At 41.8% G+C, this 18,213-nt stretch overlaps 1 protein-coding gene across 1 annotated transcript in view; it reads left to right on the plus strand.

Moving 5' to 3' along the window:
* Positions 1–17,834, plus strand: part of SYT12 (synaptotagmin 12) — a 30,759-nt gene extending 12,925 nt beyond the window's left edge. Inside the window, exons 4-7 of the mRNA XM_032225894.1 lie at positions 10,227–10,442; positions 11,542–11,662; positions 13,654–13,787; positions 16,922–17,834. Coding sequence (XP_032081785.1) covers positions 10,227–10,442; positions 11,542–11,662; positions 13,654–13,787; positions 16,922–17,095 — 645 coding nt within the window. The 3' untranslated portion in view covers positions 17,096–17,834. The remainder of the gene's footprint in view (positions 1–10,226; positions 10,443–11,541; positions 11,663–13,653; positions 13,788–16,921) is intronic.
* Positions 17,835–18,213: the final 379 nt, after the last annotated feature.

Below are 18,213 nucleotides of genomic sequence, written 5' to 3' on the forward strand. Positions count from 1 at the left end.
TAAATACAGTTCCTCCTGGGAATTGGCTTTGTGAAGGAGAGTTCACACACACACACACACACACACACACACACACACACACACACACACAATAAGTTCTTTTACTAAATAATAGGATTGCAGGTTCCAAAAGCACATAAAATACAAAATGATTTGATAAATATGTCATAGTTGCTTTAGTTGCTAGAAAGTTTTCTTTATTTATGTTCTACACTAATCTATTACTGTATTCATAATTCACAGCCATTACTTACCGTCTCCTCAGTCTCCCCTGAGTAGTAATAAAGACTCATTAGCTGCTATTATTTTAAACACTGGACTTTTAAGAAAATGAGCGACATTTGTAGACCATTCCCCATCTAAAAACAGTCCACATTATGCAAAAATTACTCTGCTTCATTATTGGTAAAAGTCCTAAATGGTAATCACATCCTCTTTCTGGTATGTTATGCCAGCCTCTCTGATAAAGAACACATCCTGGGATAATATCAGTCCAACTTTGGAATTCACTTTGCTTGGCTGTCTACATTTCTAGTTGAGTTCTTCTTTCTGTCTTCTTCGTCTTGTAAACCAATTAAAAAATGTTCATCGGTTCTTGGCTACTTTTGTGCTTCATGAATTCTACGTTGTGTTTCTGTGTCGGTATTAATTCAACATAGCAAAGTCTTCTATTTGTATCGGTGCTTGCTAAAATAGCCAAATCAATCCAAATTTGCACAGCGGATTGCAAGTGTGGCTGCAGATTCTCTTTGCTGTTGTTGAAATTTTGGTTTGCGTTCCACCTTTCTGTAGTGAGGACACTCAAGAAAGTTAAATTCCACAAGCCAGGAGAAAAAAACCCAACCTGACCCAACCCACTTGCATGATATGGTCTCATCTTTACTCATCATCACTCCTCTTTACTGCAGGTCTCTTCAGCCACTCTGTGTCCTCCTTTAATGATAGTATGCAGAAGAGGATGACATTTATCACTGGGAAATGCAAATATACTTTTAAGTCTCCATCTTAGACTTTGGCCTCTTCTACTCATCAATAGGGACACGATGGCTCAGTGGCTAAGACGCTGAGCTTGTCGATCAGAAAGGCCAGCAGTTCAGCAGTTCAAATCCCTAGCACCACATAACGGAATGAGCTCTCTGTTTGTCCCAGCTTCTGCCAACCTAGCAGTTCGAAAGCACGTAAAAATGCAAGTAGAAAAATAGGAACTGCCTTTGGTGGGAAGGTAACCGTGTTAACGGAGATGAGCGCCGCCCCCTAGAGTTGGGAACGACTAGCAGATATGTGCAAGTGGAGCCGTTACCTTATTTATCCACTGGCTGGACTCTTCTTACAATTCTCTGTACTTTTATACAGCAGTTTTGAGTAGTTTGGGGGCTGCTCTCTGGATTTGTGGTTGAAAACTAAGAGAGAAGAGGGTTCATTCCTGGCCAGGAGTGGGAGGCTCCTTCATTCAGAGCCTCCCCTGCTTTTTCGTTGTTGAACTTCCCTTTACAAGAGAAAAAAAATAGTGTGGGATGTGTGGCAAAACTATCCCTCACTTTTTGAAGATAGGGTAGACATGAGGCTGCAACATTGTCTGCATTTTTGACAGGAGGAAGAAAACTCCAGAAGCCTGAAGAGATGATATGGGGGGGGGGGATTCCCATACCCCCACATTTGCAGTAGAAATGCTAAAGACTGTCCTCCTAGATTTTCATTTAGAGAAAGAACAGATCCAAAAGTTATAGGCTCAGCTTCCTAAATTCTAAATAAGACCCACAGTAGTGTGGATGAAGAAGCATTTGTGTTTGTATTAAAGGAAAGAAACCTGCTGCTAGCCTTGAATTCCATAATATTCAATTGTTGACATATGAGCCTGTTCCTTCTTCTACTTCTTCTTCTTCCCATATGCCCTTCATCAGCTACTTTCCAAGAGTATTTTTTTAATGATGAAAGTTTATTCTAGTGTACTCTACCTGAGATAAAGTCAAATTGAATGTAGTGGGGTTAATTTCTGTGTGAAAGGGCAAGGTGCTTTGCGATCCCATACGATTTTGGTAGACGGCTTGCTGAAGTTAGGCTTTGAAAGTTCCTCCACCAAAATGTGTTATGAATAACCATGTTACAGAGCCATGATGGTGCAATGGTTAGAATGCAATATTGCAGACTAATTCTTCCCACAGCCAGAAGCTCGATCTTGACCGGCTCAAGGTTGACTCAGCCTTCCATCTTTCTGAGATCGGTAAAATGAGGACCCAGCTTGTTGGGGACAATATGCTGACTATGTAAAACCACTTACATAAAGCACTATGAAGCAGTATATAAGTGCTATTGCTATTGCTACAGTTCCTGGTACAAAACTACCAACTCTCTGTGTGTTTCTGTCTACATTATGATAAAATATCAAATCAGAAGGCTTTAAGAGCTAGGGTGGTTATTAGAGATGGTTTAATTCCATCTGAATTAATTATTATAATATACACAGGAAAAGGTATTGTGCAGTACCACAACAGTGAAATTTAATCTAACGCCCTGGTATGTGTGTGCCATTGCTTTGTCTGGCACCCTGCATGTCTTAATTCCGCACCACATTGGTTCTGTCACTTTGCATACTTCTGATTGTGCATACAAGGCCTCTGCTGCAGTGCGGTTCTCTTTGACAGCTTCCAGAAGACATGAAATTTGGGGGAACTGTCAAGGACTTCAGAGGAGATAGAAGCCATTTGATTTTTAGCACATTTATTTATCACCCTAGCTGAGAAATGCACCCATTGATTCAGAGAGAAAAGAGTCAGTTCCTGCTGGGTTATATAATGCAATCCTTTGACAATTTACACATACCATGGTTGCTGGGGAAACAAAAAGTTTAAAGTTCCTGAAAGATGGGTGTTTGAGAGTCCATAAATGAATAAATAATGCTTTGAAAGAAGTTAGTCACCTCAATGGGAAAATCCTCAGATGATCTGATTGAAACATTCTTGTTTAATCTACTTCGACTGGCATAGAGCCCCATGTTTTCCCAATGTTTTGGCAGACTACAAATCACTCTATTCCTGAGCTGTATTTTTGACAAATGGGCCATAGTATTCCCACTGAAGCAGGAAATTATTGGCTAAAACTCCGTATGGCAATGGTTCTTCCCTGTAACACACAATAGAAGTTTTCTAATATGAATTTTGTGTGAACCATTGAATTTGCTGTGGAATGTCTAGAAATCCAAATGTGACCAATGGGTACAAGAATAGACAGGTAGAGAGGTACTACCGTTCTCAAGAAGCAAAGCCAGCCAAATAGAAGCCAGTTTCCCTATAATATCATCAGGCCTTTGAGATAGACCAGACAAGATGTCAAAACCATGAACCCTAATGCTATTTGTCTATATACTACTAAAACACTTGTTCCTGTAACAATGCATTGTTTGAACCCAGATATCTCAAATTGGCTAATTTACAGAATATGCTTACATTTTGGAACTTATGATCCCAGGGAATTGAAATATGCCAAATTTTATAAAACATTTTATGACATATAGCGTAGAGTGAATTTTAATGAGTTTTTCCATAACGGTTCCCATTATTCTTCTGTGATTATCTCTTTGAAGTTCTTCATCCACTTTATCATGAATTTTTTAAAATTGGTTTCCATTCTGTATCCCATTTCAATAAATTTATACATACGCACTAGTACAGGTAAACCTTTTTTATAGACCACAATTGGGACCAGCAATCTGTCACTGAGTGGTGCAGTTGTCCAACAAGAAATCGCATGGCTGCAATGGCTTTACAAACTAATTTCCATTGCAGGCATTAATCATGTCACCCAGAGTCATTAAGCAAAATACCACATGACTGCAACTTGCAGTTTTATTGGCAACTCCTCCATTGACTCTGTTCATTGGAATCCAGGTGTGAGAGTTGCCAAAGAGCATCACATGATCACGGGGACGCTACAACAGTTGTGAAGTTACTTTTTCAGTGCAGCTGTAACTTTGATGTCACTAAACAATTTTGGAATCTCTACACTGATAAATCCTGCACTGTTGCCTTGTGGATACGTAGAGAAGATATTTCCCATTGCAATCTGACCTGCTATTGATAAATTATGAACATTTAATCTTTGCTTCACGGTAAACGTTTGCTGGGTTCTCTGGGGTAATTCTGCATTTTCTAGGCACCAAACTATTGTCAAGCAGTTGGAGACACTAGAGGAAACAGAATGGAAGAAGTTTCATCTTGTATCACACAGTACACCGGGCCCTGGAGTCTTCAATAGATTAATGCTCCACTTGAGCATTGTATAGGAAAGACAGTTGCAAGGAGGTTGGGGGTTATTAACAAACTCAGTGGCAAAGGTCTACAGGGTGGTGTATGGGAGAGGAAGGGGGAGAGAGAGGGAGAGAGAGAGAGAGAAGCATGGTTGCTCTGTGGATAGTAGCTTCACAAATTGTTTCCCTTTGATTTGTCTCTGAACATTTTCAGCTTTTGCTTCCCTGAAGGGGAAGTGGATGAAAGGAGAAATCTACTGTAAATATAGTTGATTGCAGCTGCTGATGGAAATGGTGAAAGGATTTGTAGGGCAGGAAGTCATCTTGTGAATGGACCTTGTTTACAGTACTTCCTTACAAAGATTAAAAGGTCTACCTCCTCAGCAGAACACTGCAGACTTAATCATTCTGCTCAGAAACCTCTCACGCACCCAGGGGAGGGGAGGGAGAGGACCAGCCAGCGGAGCAGGAGGAAGGTTCATTTCGCCTGAGCGTTTTCAGGAACAGGCCAAAAGAAGCACCTCCTTCTTTTAATCTAAATTGTGACTGATGTTAATTGCAGCAAAGAAATAGAAATAAAGTCTTCCTATCTTACCGATGAGATTAAAAGAGAGCTGTCTCTTTCTCTGAGACATGTTTACAGATTATAATGTACTGTGATCCTGTTGAAATTTGTTGTGTTCTATTTGTAACATTTTTCTGACAACTTAGCAGTTCGAAAGCACATAAAAAATGCAAGTAGAAAAATAGGAACCACCTTTAGTGGGAAGGTAACAGTGTTCCATGTGCCTTCAGTGTTTAGTCATGCCAGCCACATGACCAGGGAGATGTCTTCAGACAGCGCTGGCTCTTCGGCTTTGAAACAGAGGTGAGCACCCCCCTAGAGTTGGGAACAACTAGCACATATATGAGAGGGAATCTTTATGTGTAACATTTAGTCCCATCTTTTCTCCCAAGCCCTAATTCCAGAACTCTCCATCTTTTATTCAGCCCATATTCCCTACTGGAGCAGTTAGACTAAGATCATACCCAGTGGATTTCATAGGGCTGACATAGGGATTTGAATCTGGGTCTCCACAATCCAACACTAATTGCTATCCCAGGCTGTTGCTGAGGTAGGATCCAGGACTGTAGCAGAAAGAGCAACGAAGTTCCCTATCCATGTATAGAGGCCCTTTTTCTTAGAGTAGGAGAAGCTAAATAAGATGGATATCTCTGCAATATGCTCCCTTTTTTTTCTTTTTGGAGAAACAGCAGTGGGGGCCTCTGGTGCTAGCAAAATACCAATGTCTGTACTTGCTCATTATATTTAATTGGTTGCATATGTCCCTGTTATACTATGCCTGACATTTTCCTCCACCTTAGTTAATACAAAGATTGGAGGTTATTTAATTTGTGGGAATAATGCTGAGGGGAGCTACTTAGTTTTCTCGTCACGGACCCTTTTTCCTTATGCAAAGAAAAAGGATTTCTGGAGAGATTGTGGGTCTTCCCTTAAAAAAAAAAGATATTGATAAGATTGAATGAGTCCAAAGATGGGCAACAAAAATGGTGCAAATTCTGAGGGACAAAATTTATCAGGAGAGATTGGAGGAACTGAACATGTGAAGCTTGGAGGGAAAGGGGGAGCATGATTGAAACCTTTAAATATTAAGGGTGCGAATGAGGCTCTAGAAGGCAGTGTTTTCAATATTAAGTTAAAATCCAGAAAACGGAGGCATAACCACAAACTGACAGGAGAGATGTTCAAAAGTAATGTTAGAAAGTATTACTCCACAGAAAGAATATTGGAAGCTTGGAACCAACTTCCTGAAGCAATAGTCAGCCCAAACCCTCAAACAGCAGACTTGATGGACCACTAGTCTTTTTCGTGACCCGACAAATGCATGCATGACAAAAGCGTGCTGACAAAACCGCGGCACTAAAACCGTGACGCCATCAACGCGGCGACAACAGCACACCGACAGAAGCGCGATTTAAGTTAAGGTAAGGGTTAGGGTTAGGTTTACAGCGCGCTTCTGTCGCCACGCTGTTGTCCCTGCGCTTCAGCGCTCATTCGTCGGCACACTTTAGAACTCGTGGTTTTCTCACCGCAGTTTAGTCGGGCGCCCTTTTGTCGGTGAACTGGTCTTTTTCTGCTATCAGTTTTCTATGTTTCTATCTCTATCACATCTAATTTAGCTTTATGGAAGATTAAATTTTTATTCATATTAATACTGAGTTGGAATCAAGAATCCTGATATGCAGGAATATGCAGCCAGAAAAATATAATTCATAGAAGGCGAACAACTTAGAACTGAGGAGAACTTTCCTGACAGTTAGAACAATTAATCAGTGGAACAGATTGCCTCCAGAAGTTGTGAATGCCCCAACACTGGAAGTCTTTAAGAAGATGTTGGATAGCCATTTGTCTGAAACGGTATAGGTTTCCTGCCTAGGCAGGGGGTTGGACTAGAAGATCTACAAGGTCTCTTCCAACTCTGCTTGTATTGTATTGTAACTTACAACCAATTAAAGAACTGTAAAATGAAAACAAGAGCTTCTGGAATGAAAGAGCACAGCTGAAGGAGAAGATCTTGCATAAATACATGAAAATCTCTCATCACTGTTTTTTTTTTTTTTTAGGATTCTTGTGGGTCGGAATGGTAGCAAAACAGGGTTTTACCACTTTTAAGGCTAATGTCAAACCAGATCTGTTCTGTTCTCCCTGTTGTCCACCTCAAGATACTGAAAATTCTGCCTGCTGAATTTCCCAGAATTTTAATGATGCAGCTGCTGTCTACCCATACAACTGGGCAATCTGAATAGAGAACTCTACTGCCAGTGCTGCCTTCAAAAGGGGAACCTGGTTGGAATCAACTCCTTGCACCTGCTGTTTGCAGGGGGTTAAGGTCCCATGAGCAAATAGCAATACCCATCTCTTCACCTTAGTCAGGCTTTCAGCTTCTCTGGATTATCACAGGGGCAAAATACGAACAAGGGAGAACACAATGGTCATCTTTAGGACAATCAGAGTATTAGCACATGTGCTAGCAAGATTCTGAATACATAATAATTATGAATCCCCATCAGTGATGGGTTTCTTTTTTTTTTACTACCAATTCGCTCGTACGCATGCGCTCACTCGCTCGTGCAATGCTTCTGTGCATGCGCAGAAGCATGCGGGCGGGGTGGCAGAGCCTCCCACCACCACCACTACCTGTTTGCCCAAACCAGGCCAAACCGGGAGCAACCCACCTCTGAACCTCATCCTCCAAGTGACAACAATCAAACCATTTGATGGGCTCCATATCACCCTGGGGTCCCAAGTCTGTCGACAAAGCCATGTCTTCAGGGCCTTTCAAAATAGTATCAAGATGGGGGCCAATCTTATCTTTGCAGGTATGACATTCCCCAGGCGGAGCCACCACAGGGAAGACCCCTTTGAAGGTGGCACTGGATGGATCTCCTTACCCTGTCTCCCTGATCCAGTAGTTAGGTAGATATACGATACTTGGGAAAAATGGTCCTTCAAGTAATGTGGCCTCAAAAGCCATTTGAAGAACTTGCAACAGTAAATCACCACCGAACCTTTTCTAGTGTAGTACATTAGCATTTCTGAGAGCTGGGGTTTCTGAGGAATCTCCTTTGCTGGCCTCTGGCAATTGTGATTTCATAGCATTCACATTGCTCCATATGTTATAGCAATTGTGGCTCCGAACCTGCACATAGATCTTTCATTTTACCCCACTGCAGCAGAGGGTTGATTCGGTGTCTTCTGCCCTGGTCTCTTTTAGCACTCCTTGGGACTCTTTTGTGGGCCATGCTGTATTTGAAGAGCAGTCCAAATGTGCTGTTGCTGGAAAATGGACTGTGATTTCCCTCTCTCCCTTCATTCTGCAATAGCATGTTTCTCATTAGAGCAGGATATAAGTGTCCTATAGAGCACCTTGCACTGCACTGCGGAAAACCTGCAATTTAGAATCAGGGGATCATTGCATTGGTAGTCTCGTTTAAACAATATCACTGCTCTTTGTAGGGATAAAGAACAGACCCTAGTCTCCCATGCCTGTATAGATTTCTGCTAGTGCCATTCATGACTTTTGTTTATTAAAGTTCACTTTGGGGGAATGGGGGAGACAAGCCCCCCCCCCCAAAGGCATAGCAATTGCAGTATCGAAGTGGTGGGTGATGATATATTTCTTCTTCTTTGATTTATTCTTGTTTTGACTTGTTTTTTTTCCTTTACCCCTTTTTCCTTTAAAGTATAGCAATTAAAGTATGAAGCAGGCTAGAGTTGAGGGAAGGATGATCTCTGTTCAGTGTTGTGGTTCCCAATTGTCTTTCCCTATCTCCCTCTTTATTCTTTTTTTTTCTCTTTTGTAGGCAGATGACATGATTAGACAGATAAGAAAGAAAATGTTTTTTAAAAAAAATAAAGGGTGATATGATTAAAAGCTAGAGTAAGAGAAACAAATAAAGGGAATATTAATGTATTACTTTTTTATTGGATGAAATGAAAGTAATAATGAAAATAGGTGGAATAATTGAATAATGACAGACTGTAACCTAATATAGATGTGTATTGTTATGGGAATCTCACAAGCTGATTGAATGTAATAATTATGTTTAATCTGATTAGTTTTGTTTGTATTGGAATGTATGGTGCCCAGATACCGCACTGTTCACACATTGATTTGACATTTTATAAAAAATAAAAAGTTTTTTTTAAAAAAATTTTGTCTTTGGGGGGAGTCTTCAGGTCAGGGAACAAGACGCATAATAAGATAAAACATCCATACAAAATTAAGGGTGTGGAAATAGATAGATATTTAGATAAAGAGATAAGGCCCCTAGCTGGAGAAGAGTACAGGATAAGTTGAATCAGTAAATAACTTTTGGGGAAATCTTGCAGGTAATCAATCAATTAACAATGCAAACTGCTTAAGTTAGGGTAATGGTAAGAAGCTGAGTTCAATGTATTTTTTTTCTTTTTTTTTCTTTTTCCTAACTTACTTGGTTGTAATACATTTAAGGCCGTGTTTGATAAAGGCTATATCGGGTACGGGCTGGGAATGGGAGGGGGAAGGGAGGTGGGTTGGGAGGGGGGGGGGGGGGGGGGGGGGGGGGGGGGGGGGGGGGGGGGGGGGGAAATATAGTTTGTGCCAGTTTTTAAAACAACATGATAGCACTGTATACTGTTGCTTTTTCTTTAATTTTAGTATAAAAATAAGAAGCTGAATATATCGATGGACAGTAGAAATACACCGAAGTGAGGAGCAGAGGGAAAGAAGAGGGAGGGGTAGAGAGGGAGGGAGAGGGGATTGGAAGGAGGGCGAGATGGAAGGGAGAGGGAGAAAGGAGTGTTAGAGGGAGAGGGAAGTAGGAGAGGGGAATGTTGGAGGGGAGTAAGGAAAGTTGGAGGGGGAGAAAGAAAGGGTGTATGGAGGGTTGAAGTGTTATATTGGTTTTGTATTTTGGGGAATACAAGGAAGGCTGTGTTTATTGCTCAATGTTATATGGCCCCAATCATGCACAGTATATGTGACTGTATGAAATGAAAATGAAATAAAACAATTTGCACCAAGATAAAACATCCTTTACTCATTGTCAGTTATCGTTTTGGATAGCTCAATTTCATTTAGGTTTTCTGATATATTAAGTGGTTACTAATAATATTCATGGTGGCACAATGTTAGAATGTAGTACTACAGGCTACTTCTGCGGCTGCCAGCAGTTTGGCTGTTTGATTCTCAAGGTTCAAGGTTGACTCAGCCTTCCATCCTTCCGAGGTCAGTAAAATGTGGACCTAGATTGTTAGGAGCAATAGGCTGACCCTGTAAACCGCTTAGAGAGGGCTGTAAAACATTGTGAACTGGTATACGTATAAGTCTAAATGCTTTTGCTATTGCTATTGTGACAGCTTCATCTCCCTAGCCATGGGTGGCTTTTTAAACTTGAATATGTTTAAACCTCTTCTACTGCATTCTCTTTCTCTATACAGATTCAAAGAAGTGCTTACTCGGTCTTCTTTGATGAGAAGTTTTCCATTCCCTTGGATCCTTCCACGTTGGAGGAAAACAGCTTGAGATTCTCTGTTTTTGGCATTGATGAGGATGAGAGAAACATCAGCACTGGTGTGGCTGAGTTGAAATTGTCCGACTTGGGTATCTTTGTCCGGCCTTTCAATGCCTGGCTTTATCTGCAAGACATGAATAAGGTAAGAGTATTCTTATGGTCCATCCTACTACTGCACACTGATTTGGGGTCCTGGAAGGAAGGCCTATCATTTAGGATCTTTGCTGGGTTTGTTACTATTGTGCTATCATGCAAGGGAAAAGGCCCTTGCAAGATTTTCCTACCTCGGGAGCCAAAATAACTTGCTGTATCTCAATATGTCATGCCTTCCTTCAGGCAAGAATCTCCGAGTCTCCCGTTCTGTCATTGTTCTCTAAAAATGAATCACTGGTCCCAAGAGCAGTGCAGGAAAATCTCCATACTGTTAGTCCAACACAGCTATTCTTCTCACTTGTCAGCTCCTTGGTTGAGCTTGTAGTTGCAGGAGGACTAGGCAAAATAGATTTCTAAGGATTAAATGAAACAGAAGTATTTAGGGGAGCCTCTTCAGCCTCTTGGTAACTCTCTAGATCCGTGATGGCGAACCTTTTTGTTGTTGCGTGCTGAAAGCATGCACGCACCCATAATGCTATGCGTGTGTGTGTGCACCTGCGTGGGCCCCATCCCCGCACATGCATGTGCAACCTCCCACAATCCCCTCATGCATGCCTGTGTGACTCCCCCATGATTTTCCTGCCCCCGGTGCATGCGTGCATGCCCCCACTTTCCACGCCCAAAATAGGATGGGGGGGCTGGTGCAGCACCTCGTGGCCTGTTTTGGGCCTGGAAGCCTCCTGCGTCAACCTGGAAGCCAAAATGGGGCATTGGAACACCGCACGAACCCCCAAAATGCAATGCGAGCACCCCACCATGCATGCCCCCTGTGCATGCGCATGTTCCTTGGCAGCTGGCTGGCGGGAGGTATGCACACATGCACAGTGAACTGGGCTGGGGCGATGGCTGGTGTGCCTGCAGAGAGGGCTCTGCATGCCACCTGTGGCACATGTACCATAGGTTGGCCATCGTGTCTCTAGGTGATTCCAAATACCAAACTTCAGTTTTTAGGGCACCTTTTCTGGTGGCATTTTAATGTATTCCTCATCCTGGGACTCAGGAGAGAAGAAAATAGATTATGCCATTAGCTCCTTTGCAAGGCTGGTAGAATATTGAATAATGAATGTTCCTCTGTTTTTTATTTATAGGCAACTGATTCGGTGTGTGAAATCCTGCTGTGTCTTAGCTATTTACCCACAGCAGAGCGATTGACTGTAGTTGTGGTTAAAGCCAAGAATCTTGTGTGGGCTAATGGAAAAATGACTGCAGGTCAGTAGGATCCTTCTTTGCCCTTCCTCCACCCTCTCTCCCAGTGCTGGATAAATTATGAGCATGATGCCTCAGCCTTCAGTGGATGGGTCAGCAATGATTGAGAGTACAACCTGGTTCTCTTGCAAGTTGAGTTGGAATAATAATGTGTTGCAATTGTATTTTCCTTAAAGATTTAGTTCTGCTACAAAACCAGGGAGTGGAAAAAGTGACACACATACTAATGTCTGTAATACATTCTTGGTATTATAAAAGTATTGATCAATGTAAAACTATGATAAGCTCTACTAAATCCTTAGGATGAGTGGAAGAATTCTGATTTCTGTATGCTGGTAGCAGACGACTTTATTTCTAAATGCAGTGAATGATCCACCTCTGCTACCCACATTCTGAGACTGAAATTCATTCCAACCACTCAGTAAAAGCTTTGAAAAGCAGAAAGGATGGCGTGTAGCAGTGGTGGGTTCCTACCAGTTCGGACTGGTAGTGGTTTGGTGGCCTGGGTTGCTGGAACCGGCAGCGACCCAAGCCTGCCATTCCCCACAACTGGTTCTCTGGCCAGCACCATAGCTGCCGCCATCTTGTTTTTGCTTGTTTTTGATTGCACTGCATATGTGCACACAGTGCATATCAAGCACACGTGTGCACAGTGCACACACGAATGAACCGGCAGTAGTGCCTGCTGGAACCCACCCCTGGAGTGTGCCCCTGTTCTCTAAAGCAGTTTTGTAGGGCCAAAGGTGTTTGTGGTCTGCCAATGGCCTGCGGAGCTTGCAGCAGAGTCTGACAGTGAGGAGGTTGGGGAGGAACATGAGCCAGTCCTGGAGTCTGGGGAAGGCTCGGATGAGGGCTCTGTGTCGGAGGCAGAGAGGGGACCAGGGCCATCTGGGAGGTATGTGGTGCCTCGGGAGCCTCCAGAGTCAGACAGCAGCAAGGCAGAGGAACAGATTTCCCCTGTTCCCAGTATGCACAGGCGCAGAGCTGCCAGAAGGCAAGAGCAGTTAAAACAGAAGGGACGACTCGGGAGCAAGGTTTGCAGGTGATTGGCCCATCCCATACAACGTACAGGAGGAGCAAAGGCATATGAGCCTTTGCAGGAAGCAACTTGGTTCATAGTGGTCAGTTTACCTTCTGAAAATACGTTTGGACTCTCTGCTCTGTGTGGCCTTGCCAAACTAATTGCCAATTAAGTCTTTGGCAGCATTTTCAAAGAAGATAAAGGTGGGTGCTTATCAGCCTTATCCCTATCAGCCTGTGAAATAAAAAGAGAGTTTTTGGACTTAACATTGTGCCTTTTTTCTGTATCAGGAAGCCTAGGTCAGAACAGAAGGGAACAAACAGTGACTGAAAAATCTCATTTCTCCCTCATCGGTCATCAGGCAGAATTAAATAATAATAGTCCCCCCCCCCCACCTTCCATGATCTTAACTTTTAACATTTGCTAAATCTAAATTATAGATGTATAATTGATTTTTTCCAATAATATAAGGTTCAAGGCAGAGAATATTGGAGATTGGCTGAGAGACCTTTGCACTGTATTGCCAAGTTTCTATGGTCTTTTCCAGAAAGTGATCATAGCAGGACAGCCATTGTATATTTTGGAATGTCTCATCTTAAGCATTAAGCTACTTAAATAGCCATTAGCAGAAATTGAAAATCTGTAGGAGGTTACTGTCTTTGAAGAAATTAGGAAATGATCAGTTAATTTCTTCTGATTTTGGTCAGCAAGTGTGTTTGTAAAAGTTAACCCATTCTACCCTGAAGATTCTGATTATAATGCTTTAAAGTATGACCATAAGGTGATACATATTTTTGTCATGTGGTAGCATACTTTCCATTCATCCTTGATGTCCAGAATAAAAATGACAGGAGGTGGAACGTAGTAGCAGAAACTGCACCCACTTAAGTTGTTACAGAGTTTCCAACATAAAATACGCATGGTGTGAAACCATTTCTTTAGAATAGGGATCATCTTCTTACTCTTCCTTCAGATCCTTTTGTCAAAGTGTACTTGCTGCAAGATGGGAGGAAGATCAGCAAGAAAAAAACTGCAGCAAAGAGAGATGACACAAACCCAGTGTTTAATGAGGCCATGATTTTTTCAGTGCCAGCAATTGTCCTGCAGGTAAGAGCTCTCTGGTTCAAATGATGTACCTGGTGCCCTCCAATGAACCTCTACACTGCTATAGACACTAAAGCATGTACAGTGCAGCAACACACTGGTGGTTTTGGCATCTATCTCTAGCCAAAGCATTCCTGGGATGTTAGGTGCTATTGTGCACGTGGTATCGAAGGATCCATATTCAGTTCTTGCTGTGATCTATAACTTGACTGGATTATTTACTAAAGTCTCTAGCTGGATTGATATTGATTTGGTGGTTCACATCTGCGTGTGACTCTACAGCTGAACTGGTCCTGAGTCATTCCAGTCAGGATTGTCTGCAGTGACTCAAGCAGTTGTTTTTTTCCCCACAGCCCTTGAGATGCTTTCAGCTAGAGATGCCAAGGATTGAATCTGGGACCTTGTACACGCTCTAATGTGCTCAGCTAGGTAGCTGTGCATTTTCTCATTTCAGCTTCTGCTGAGTCAGGTGTATGGTGTATGATCATAAGTCAACTTTTGGCACGTCGATATAACTATTTTACATGTAAGCATATCCTGCAAGACTTACATCAGCCACAGACTGCTTAAACAGAACGGTTGTCATTGGCCACAGAACTTGAAATAGTGGCTCCCTCTTTGCGTGTGCTTCAGAGTTTGAGGACAAGAGCAGAATTTAATAGGCCTGTCCCATCTGTTAGGCTTATGGTACATGACTGTGCTTTTATTGCAATTAAAGCCTGATCATTGGAACAAACTGCTCAACTACAAAATGGAGCAAAAATGTTAAAAGGTGACTTGGGTGAATGGGGATGTGTGTTAAATTGTGGCCTTTTATTGCTGTATGCTGCCCAGAGTTACTGTGTGTGAGTTGGGCAGCCATATAAATTTACTGAATAAATACATTTACTTTTGACAGTCTGTAAATAAATAGTACTTTTGTCAACAAACATAGACCTTTGGGGGATTTTGGCAGATATAAATAACAGGGCAGTTTATGCTGTACCTTACACTGAACTGTTTGTGCTAGTGATCATGTGAACTGAAGCTAGGTTTTAAAGGCATCACAGACTGTTGCAGGGTGCCCCAGATTAGGGCACTGGGATAAATTCAGACCAAAATATTACCTAGCAAATGTAAAAAAAAACTGAAACAGAGTAGGCTTGCAGCATTCAATTCTGCAGTCTTAATCCTGGTGATTTCACAAGTTTTTCTTGATGGGGAATAGATTCTGTCTAGAAGGATTTGGCATAAAAGCAGAGGCTTTCAGATTAAATTCTGCAGGGAAAAAACCGACATGGGAGATATAAACCAATCAGCATGTCATTTGGTAGGCTGAATATATAACCCCCTTTGCTTTTCAGCCATTCAAAAGCTTTTGTGTTGGAATCTAATGAACCCTAGCTAAAAGAATAATCTTCAAAGAGAAGTCACTGTATGAGGAAGCTTATTCAGCAGCAGCATGGAGACAAGTAAAAGGATGGGATATCACAATAACCAAAAAAAATTGCTTACTTTCTCGTTATCCCACTTTTTCTTGAAGATGAGATGATCAGAAGAGATAGGATAAAGCTTCTGGAACAAGCGTTCACAAAAAAACAGAATGGGAACAATGATAAAAAATATTATACATAAATCTGCAGGTTGCCTGAAGACCTATTACTGATTCATTTGCAAACAGAGCAAAGACTAACTTAGAATAAAAATGCAGTTGCTAATTGCTATTGAAAGGTTGAGGTCATACACTTCAGTCTACATCAGATCAGCAAAACATTTCCCAAATAGGATTTACATTTAAAGACACATTTAGAAGTGGTGTAAGAAATTCACCCAAGATGAAGCTTCTAAAATTTGACTTGTTCAGACAAATGTCTTTTACTTCTCTGATGCAGTAGTTGAAACCCTGCACATCTTCATTTTTAAATGCATTTTTCCACATCAGCCTTTCGTCTCCTTCTCCTTCCCTCCCCTCTCCTCTCCCTCTCCTCTCTCCTTCTCCCACTCTTCTCCTTCTGCCTCTCCTCCCCCTCTCCCTCTCCTTCCCCTCTCCTCCCCTTCCCCTCCCTTCTCCCTCTCCTTTTCCTTCCTTCCCCTTTTCTCTCCTCCTCCTCCCCTTTCCTCTCCTTCTCCCTCACATCTCCTTCTCCTCCCCTCCCCTTCTCCTCTCCTTTCCCTCCCCTCCCCTTTCTTTTCCTTTCTGTCCTTGTTCCTGATATGTCTTAAACGTCCTCCAAATGCCAGAAATCGGGATTGTACATTGAGAGGCTATTTAAATCACAGGTGACCAATCTTTTGGAGAGATAATCTTTTGGCTTTGGAATCAAGTGATCAGATTCAGCATATAAAGCAAAAAAAAAATATTAAACTAAACATTTGAATTAAACTAACCCAGTTAGTCTGATTACCACAACAGTGACTTCTGAGAAGATGCTCAGCGGAGCTCTTTAGGTACAAGATCATAGACTCATGGTTGGTTGTCCACTGTATGATTGCAGTGAACGGCTTAGGAGAAAATAGAAACATACTAGCAGAAACACATTTCCCATGATGTTGTGGGGCTTTCATGGCTCTTGAAAAGCTGAAGGGATAAACTGTGCCAAAAGTGCCAACTGTGAATATGCAGCATTTCCTTTAGAGCTATGGGCCAATTCATGTCCCATTGGTGGGAAAGTTCAGCACCAAGTTCCAGGAACCTCCCCCCTGCCATCTGCTATCACAACACAGTCATATGTTGCATTGCCCAACTCCACCCTCTCCTATTGCTCTGAGGGATGCCCTTGCCACTCCCCTAGCACAGTGGCCAACTGGGAATTTTTAGTATTTTCCCCTCTCATCACAAAAAGCAGAAAAGTGGGGTATCTGTTGGCTGCTAGTTTTTGTACCCATGGGATAATGGAGCACCAGAATGACATTCGATCGAAGGCTCAAAGGGATGATGGAGCACAGGAATGAGGACAGTGCGCAGCATTGCAGAAGTGTTGAAAAGGGGGAAATGTGCAAGCTTTGTGACTCTGGACAAGTTCCCCAACTTTCAATCTTCCAATTGCATTACTGTTATTTAAACTAATCTGCATAACTAGGTGTAGTTTGTCAATTGAAGGTAGCACAATTCCAATGTGCGCCATCAAAGATTCTAATCCTAATTTATGCCTTTACAGGAGCTGTCTCTTCGGGTGACGGTCGCACAATGCTGTGAAGATGGGAGAGCTGAAAATATTGGCCATGTTGTCATAGGCCCGGCTGCAGGAGGCATGGGCATCACTCACTGGAATCAAATGTTGGCTACCTTGAGAAAACCTATATCCATGTGGCACCCACTTCGACAAAGCTAAGGGTGTACCTGCACCTCACCGAAAATAATCCAACACGGTGCTTAAATAAATAACTTCGGGTGGCCGATGCTGTTGGAATAATGAATTTGCGAGACCATAAGAGTTTTTTTTAAATCTAAATATTCCTCACAAATAATAATAGCAGTGATGATGGGTTGCCAAAGGAGACTACCCAAGCCTTGGAAAAGTATCATAGCTAAAACAATAAGAGAGAAGATATATAATACAGACGGATACCTGGTAGCTGATGGACAAATAAGACTTTTGATTCCGTCATTCTAACATCACCAACTTGGAGAGCCAATTATTCTTGAAGTTCTTTCACACTGAATCTTGCATTTCCACATTATTTTTCTCCATTGAAGAAGACTTATGCATTTGACTGTGTTTCAAACATGTTGACTTGGAAGTCAGATTCTTGGGAGTGAATGGGCCCTGCCTTGATATAAATATATGGAACACAATTTTATACTTCATTCCTTCTCACATTTGTTGGGAATCAAGTTTGGATTATTTCAAATAAATTTGGGCAAAATTACTTCCAACTAAAGTTGCTTAAGTCACATTTTGGGGCCACCATTGTCACATGCTTCTTATCATGATTGAGATTCAAGTACTGTTGTCCTGTTTGCCTTTTTTGGAGAAGAAAACTAAAAGGCTCGTATTTGACTAAATATTTGACAGAGTGAACTTTTTATAAAGAAAAATGTGCATCATTAGACATGTGGACTACTGCTTGCTGTAAAAACTCAACACATTTGCTTTGAAGATTCATGAATCTTTCTCCACTCTTTGAATTATGGTAAAAATGTAATCCCGTAGAGCACAGCACCATCACAGAGATGACCTCTGCTCATTCAATACCTACCTGGGCTCTGGCGTGGACCTGTTTAGTTCCAATGTCCAATAGGAACACTATCGTCACAGAGGATGCAATACTGAGATGTAAATTCACTGGGCCTTATTTTATACATATGGTATAGAACTGAATAACCAATGGACTTTTCCTTCCCCTTTTCACCATTTATGAGCAATTGGAAATTAACCTGTCTATAAAGTGTGAATGCTTTATTTATTCATGTTATGTGTGCTTGACCTCAAGAAGCAGTTGCAATCAT

This window comes from Thamnophis elegans, chromosome 1 (assembly GCF_009769535.1).
Source record: "Thamnophis elegans isolate rThaEle1 chromosome 1, rThaEle1.pri, whole genome shotgun sequence".
NCBI lineage: Eukaryota > Metazoa > Chordata > Lepidosauria > Squamata > Colubridae > Thamnophis > Thamnophis elegans.